The sequence below is a fragment of the Perca flavescens genome, chromosome 13 (genome assembly GCF_004354835.1).
Source record: "Perca flavescens isolate YP-PL-M2 chromosome 13, PFLA_1.0, whole genome shotgun sequence".
Lineage (NCBI taxonomy): Eukaryota > Metazoa > Chordata > Actinopteri > Perciformes > Percidae > Perca > Perca flavescens.
This window is the reverse complement of record NC_041343.1, coordinates 27,596,769-27,603,702: the sequence shown is the minus strand read 5'-3', so window position 1 is coordinate 27,603,702 and position 6,934 is coordinate 27,596,769. Positions and strand designations below refer to the sequence as shown.

At 40.2% G+C, this 6,934-nt stretch overlaps 1 protein-coding gene across 9 annotated transcripts in view; it reads right to left on the bottom strand.

Annotated features, from left to right (window-relative positions):
* Positions 1-712: 712 nt before the first annotated feature.
* Positions 713-6,934, bottom strand: part of ncam1a (neural cell adhesion molecule 1a) — a 272,159-nt gene continuing 265,937 nt past the window's right edge. For all 9 annotated transcript variants that reach the window (XM_028594811.1, XM_028594813.1, XM_028594807.1 and 6 more), the window contains one exon: positions 713-2,454. In XM_028594811.1, the coding sequence (XP_028450612.1) occupies positions 2,334-2,454 (121 nt within the window). In that variant the 3' untranslated portion in view covers positions 713-2,333. The remainder of the gene's footprint in view (positions 2,455-6,934) is intronic.

Below are 6,934 nucleotides of genomic sequence, written 5' to 3'. Positions count from 1 at the left end.
TGGCATTGAAGGATAGCGAGCTCCTGAGATTAGTCTAGAGAGGATTCATCGTTTCTAGTTCTCATCCCGAGCACCACAGAGACTAAAACTATTGTTTGGTCCTCATCAACCCGTGAGGTCAGAATTGACCAACAGAAAGTTTCCCTCAAACTGCCCAGAATAGTTTATAGTTCAGACAGAGTTCTGGAGTTTAATATTAAGACACACTGGAAGAATCTGTCCATATAACTTATTTAACTTCCACTAAACGGCAACTCCCAAGAAGAAACAGTGGGCTTTCAGTCTGGATTCCATTCTTTACATTCTTTTTCTGCTGTGTGCTCACCTGACCACACAGCACATTCTCACTCCCATTGCGTAAAAAATACGGACGCTTGGTCAGGTGACTTTGGCGTTGTTATTGGCGCTAAAAGTCTCATTTAGCGTCATATCTAAACGTGCTTTATCTAAACACGTTTGGTCAGGACTATTGGCGTCACTTTTGACACAGGTAGGTTAAGGAAAAGACCGTGGGTGGGCTAATAAAAGATATGTTTCCGTGACACGCGGACAAGAACGGGACAGTTGGGTTTAGGAAAAGAAGAACGGGACAGTTGGGTTTAGGTAAAGAAGAATGGGACAGTTGGGTTTAGGTAAAGAAGAATGGGACAGTGGGGTTTAGGTAAAGAAGAATGGGACAGTTGGGTTTAGGAAACGAAGAAAGCGACAGTTTAGTTTAGGAAACGTGACATGTGGGACACAAACCCCGGTCTCTGGGGTTAGGGTTTGACCCATCCACCACCTCAACCAGCCTCCCTACGCTGAATTTCGGTCTTTCCTACTACTCCCTAGTGTTGTTTCTCTTAATACTACATCATCTTCAAGCGCCGCGTAGCTGCTGCTCTGCCCGGGGCGTTCTACACACGCTGAAGGGTGTTTTTTGCGTCGTATCTGACGCTGACAGCCACTGACCAAGCGTCCGTATTTCACGAGTTTGGAGCAAGAACGAGTAGGAACACACTTGGTATATTTGGTCATATTGAATATTTTCTGACTTAACGGGTTGATTAGGACTGAAAGCAGTACAAACAATTAACTGGTGGATTTTAGGATACTTAAGACTCAAAGGAAACACCAGTAATTTCCATCAAATATAGGCAAAATAAGGCAGATTTCCTCCTTTGGAAATAGACACCCCGAATTGACCTGTTATGACTTATTCAGTCTTGAAAACTGGACTTTGAGGGCTGTGGCCCCTGCAAAGGAACACAACTATAATCTTCAACGTGATCATTTTCTTACCCCGAACCCAACCCTGTCTCCTAAAAAACAAAAAACAAAAAGACACTCATATACTGCTAATTTTAACAGGAAATAGGTTTTGATAGAAACTAAATGTCATCCAGATTAAGATTTTTATCAACATAATAAACATTTTAATGAAAGTATCTGCAAAGTAACAAAAGCATTTCTTTCATAATGTATTAGGCAAAACCATTTACCAATATACATGTACTGTAGAAACAGAATTTTTAGAGAGACAGGGTTGAAAACCCCTGAACGTTGACTTTAATAGCATGATGTGTGTCCGGTGTCTTCTTTCATTTCTCATAGCTTAGGTTAAACGATTTCTCGACCAGAACCATATGGAGACATTTAAGAAGAAAAAAAACATCTAAAGAGGAACCAAAATGACAGCAACATGTACAGAAATACAGTAACTTTGCAAAAAACAGGCATGCTAATGTTCTAATCTCTAGCCCTGGAAATTACACATTAAAAAAGCTAAATAGGCAGTAACGTCTGCACATTATTTAAACACAACAAAATATCGACATAGGAAGAAAGACCCATAATCCATTACCACGATGATGACCATACTGCATAAAGAATAGTAGTATTGGTAAAGTACCAGTCTTACATGTGTACATCACAAGGGCAGTAATCTGTGAAGTAAAGCTACAGTCCAATCATGTTTCTCTACAGGAAAATAGTGTCCGTATTTAACAGTTGATCAATTTAATATTACATACGAGAGAGTGAACTACAAGTATGAATTTTGCTTTTTCCCATGACAAATAAACAACTAGAAACTGACGTAAAAAGAACTAAGGCATGTGCATGAGGTCTTTACATTTTCCTGGTCAGAAGACACTGTAGAAAGAGACCCATCATTTATTTTATTTATTTTTTTCTGTTGCTTTTTGTTATTTTCTGAAGCGGTGGGGTGGTTTGTGACAATGCTTTGAGGTTTCAGTGACTGTGACCCCCCTTTTTTAACATTAAAAACTAACACCCGACCACTCTCCCTACCACAACCACCATCTTCTTCCCGCTGCTCTTGGGTGTGGCGATTACGCTTTACTTTCATTGCCGTTGGTCTGGGGAGCCTCGTTGGGAACTGTCTTCACCTCGTCTGTGGCATTCTTCAGCTCCGTTTGGCCTTTGGTCTTATCGTCCTTCACAGTCTTACCGCTATGGGGACAAACACAGTAGCGAGAGAGAACCAGAAAGAGAGAAGATTCTGTTAATAGTGAATCATTAAGGCTCACTCCCACAGCTAAACTGTCTGCTCTGAGCAGCCTTTTGTGTAATTTTTCAAAGAAAGGAGGAAAAAAGGGAGGGGGGGGACATGCAAGATGCTTTGAGGGAATTTGTTTTCCCTTCTGGAACTGAATGCATTTCACACATAATGGGATCAAGCTCACTATCCTAGCCAGACATCAAATAAGAGTACATGGATGTCACAGCTATTTTCGAGGAACAATGAATGCCGATGTGGAATGAGACAGGGCCGGTACAGTAGGCACAATGCATGAAGGAATGAAAGACTGGGGCATAACCTACAACACAAACTACAATACACAAGAGGATTACACGCCGTCTGGACTAAACCAAGACAAAGAGACTTTACAGCCATACTTCACTTAAGTCGAACATTTTTTGCAATCGTACCCTTGTTGGAATACATTTGTAGTGATGTTTTGCTGCAGCTTCCATTTTGAAAAAAAATACGTGGTGCTTCACTGCTGTGTCACATACAGTCATCTCTTCTTCTGTCCTCTGTGCCAGGTCTCAAATAACAATTTAAATCAATACATCTCTGTTCCCTGAGACACATATACATGCTCTCTGTTGGCCTTACAAAGTCAGGGCCAGGGACAGCCCCATATACAGGATCCATAAATACATCCAAACAGCCTTTACATAAATGTCTTTAGATGTGATCTTGAAAACTTTGATCCCTAATGTTACTTGTTGTCCATACAAAACAAGCCTAAAGCTCCATTAGCATCTCCTAAAGGCTGTAACGTCCCTTACATCCTACAGTACTACGATTTTACTATTTGTGGAGTGGTGCTGACAATGTAAAGTCTGCCCCAAGGGTTAAGCTAAAATAAAACGCATGGAGTATTTAAAAACAAGAACATTCATTCCCTTAAGAGCATTTTTGTTTTCAGCAAATTTCACGGCAATCTGCATGTGAGATTATATTATACCTGTGTTAGAGGCAAGTTCACAGTGTCCAAAATGGTTTCCCTCTGGGGAACATGAATGCACTAAGAGGATTCAATTTGCAGTTTTACTGCAGGGGGCTGAAAAGCTCCAGGGGGGGGGGGGGTCACCAAAACATTAGGATTCATCCTCAGGGGGCCACGAATATCCACAATCCAATACTCATAGTTTGTTTTAGAGACACTTGACCTGACATTGGTGTAGTAGACTGACTAACCAATGGTAAGGCAAGGCAGCTTTAGCACATTTCAGCAACAAGGCAATTCAAAGTGCTTTACATAAAAACGATTAAAAAATTAAAAGTCACAGTGCAGTATAAGAAATTAAACATTAAAGAGCAGTTAAAAACAGTTAAACATATAAAAGCAGATAAGATACGATATTCTTTTCTTCCCCCTTTCCTTTTCCGTCATCATATCCACTATTGGTCCCCTTGGGATGTATGGTTTACTCTGCTTGCCACCCATCTTGCCGTGGAAAAAGTACTTTTACTTATTGTACTTTTGGTAGCGTGATATCTTTCACCCTACCCCCTTGTTAGTTAAAGTCCTAAATTCCTGGAGAACTTCTTTGTAGGTGTGATCAGGCAACAGACATCTGTCAAGTTTATGGTTAAAACATGTGAAAAATACTGGACCATGTCGGCTCAACCAGGCATTTGGTTTTATGCATTAAAGTAAATAGGGCATGACCAAAACCACTAACTAAGCTTATTTAAAGTTTTGTACATGTCTATTCAACCACTGTGCCAAATTCATACTCTGGTCAGCATCAATCTGCACTCCTGTACTTCCTGGACATGTTCCGTTGAACTAATTCTAATTCTAAAGTTGGAGGATACTTCTTGTGCTTTGTACCTTGTAGTGTTTCGGCACATTTTAATCTTCCAACATGGGTTGACTTCATTGTGATGTTACCTTTAAGTGTTCTTAACACATTTCATTCTCACACTTAATTCAGTTCAGTTTAGTTCAACGATGAGATTACAGTAGTTTTACAAAGACAACAATGTCAAAGTATAATGGACCGGTTTAGTCAACAAGTGGTAACACTGCACATTAAACAGAGTCTGAGAGAATCCATTTTCAACCCTCTCTTCTGTGACCACCTTGCTGCAGTGTCTGACCTTTAAAATGTAAAACTCTTTCACACAGCACTATCTACAACTATGTCACTCTCAAATAAATGGGCACTACAGCACACAAGTAAATGATACTTCTAGCTAATGTACTTTAAGCACCGTTTTAGAACAATCCAGGCTATTGTTCTCTTGAAACACTTTAAAGTGTGCTCTTACATAACCAAGAGCAATTCAAAGCACCACTAACTGATTGAAAGCTTCTTTTGAAATGTTGTTTTAAACGTGCGTGTGTAGCCTGTGGAAATAGTCTGCAAATATCTTTTTCTACTCAAGAGAGAAAAATTGGTCTTGATGGTGAGTATGTCCCTCAAGAACCCAAAAATTGCCTGACAAGACATTTCAGTGTTGGGATGCAGAAGAAAGATCGCCACATAGATCAGTGGGAGAGCTGTGCTTCAGTTCTGTCAACGAGTTATGAAGAAAAATCCCTCCAATGACAAGTTTAGTTATATCAAGGTGATGTTGAGCTGACAAGAGCCCTGCTTCCAACTAGCTCTCAACTCCCCATACTTTATCACTGACATCTTCCTCTGGCTATCTGAGTGAGGAGAGTGTAAGATGAAGGAGGGAGATAATCCATCCACCTCCAGCCTAGTCACACATTGCCAGAACCTTCCTCCACAGCACTGCGAAGGAAGGACTGGCTAGTTCACACAACATTTCAGGATGGTTTATTGGCATTTCTTTAAACCAATCACAATCATAAGCACCGGACGCAGGTATGGTGTCTTTGCAAAATAGAATCGTTGTTTCGGTGGAATATGTGCACGTAGGGAGTCAAGCTCTGAAATTAAAATGGCTGTTGAGTGTGTGATGAGAATTTTACTCCAAAAAAACATAATTTGAGTGTCAGTTCTAGCTTAGAGGAGGTTTCTCAAAAAGACCGGAGATTAGAATGCTAACACAAAGAAAGCAGAAGTTGAGGGACATCCGGCCGAAAATGAACCTCTGGTGGCAACAGTCCTGTAAATGAAATGTTGTCGATATAGACTATCCTCAGCTATACTGTAGCTATCTCATCATCCTCACAGCCTGACAGGATTCAAGAGCATCCGCAAACTCCTAGGGAGCAGTAACTCTAAATCATACAACTACTGAAATACGGACTTTCTACAAGAGTTTAAAACAGAAAACAGAGATGTCTTGGAGTGATTCAGAGATTGGCATTTTGATTGGCCTTCAAAATGGAGGACAAGGAACAATGGCAGTGCTGCTGGAGGTCACTTTGTGACAAGTATAGAATTTACTTGAACAAGCTAATTCACTGCTGCATGACTGAAAAGGACGGCTTTCTTCTGTAGAGTTCTCCACACAAAGATATGTATCTAATCTTTCACAGCATGAACAAGAATTTCTCGTTCTTGGTGTGCAGCAGGACATAAAGCTTATTGGTCCTCATAGACTCCAGCTGAGACAAACTAAGCTCTGTCAGCTTTATCTTTTGCAGCCATATGGTTGTTGTTAATATTAAAAGAAAAGCTATTATGCTTTTCCGATTTTCTGTCAAATTGATAATGCTTTTGGATGCAATCCATGTGATGCAACTACTTCAACATTATGCCTATTTCGTCATTATCCACATCTGTGTTGGCAGTCCTTTTGCTTCTGTTAGAGGAGACCTATTATGCTTTTCCCTATTTTCTGTCATATATATAATGTTACAATGTTGGATGTTCATATTTAACATGGCCAAAGCTTCAAATAATGAGGTAAATGTACGTAAAAGAAATTCCTCCTTCAGATTTTACACTATTCTGAACAGTCTGGTTTTTAACTATTCTCTGCTTGATATGACGTCATACCGGGACGGTTTTCAATATATGGCCATCTGCCCCATGCAGGCACGCTACTGCAATGTTTACATTACGTACTCTGCCACATGGTGCTACATGCTAACATCAGTGAAACATGCAGCCTTGGTTGCAGATGTTTTTTTCTCCCCAATGTTGGATCACATTTCTGCTGGAACATGTCCGGTTGTGTAGTTTTTGGTTGAGAAGTCTTTATTGGTGATTTGTGACAGTAGAAATTGCTGCTATACCCTGTACAGTCCACTGGTAACTCCATGTGGCTACATGCTAATGTCAGAGAGAGCTCTAATTTTGTCTGCTGAAGTTGTTAATTTCTACCCTCTTACTGATCACATTGCTGCTGGATGGTGTAGCATTGGGTTTAGAAGCATCAATTGGTAATTTTTCATTGCTGGAAGACCTGGTGCGTGAACAAGGTGTACTAAAACAAAATGCAGCTTTCATGTACAGTACATGTAGCAACTGAATGATCCCATAGATAATTTGG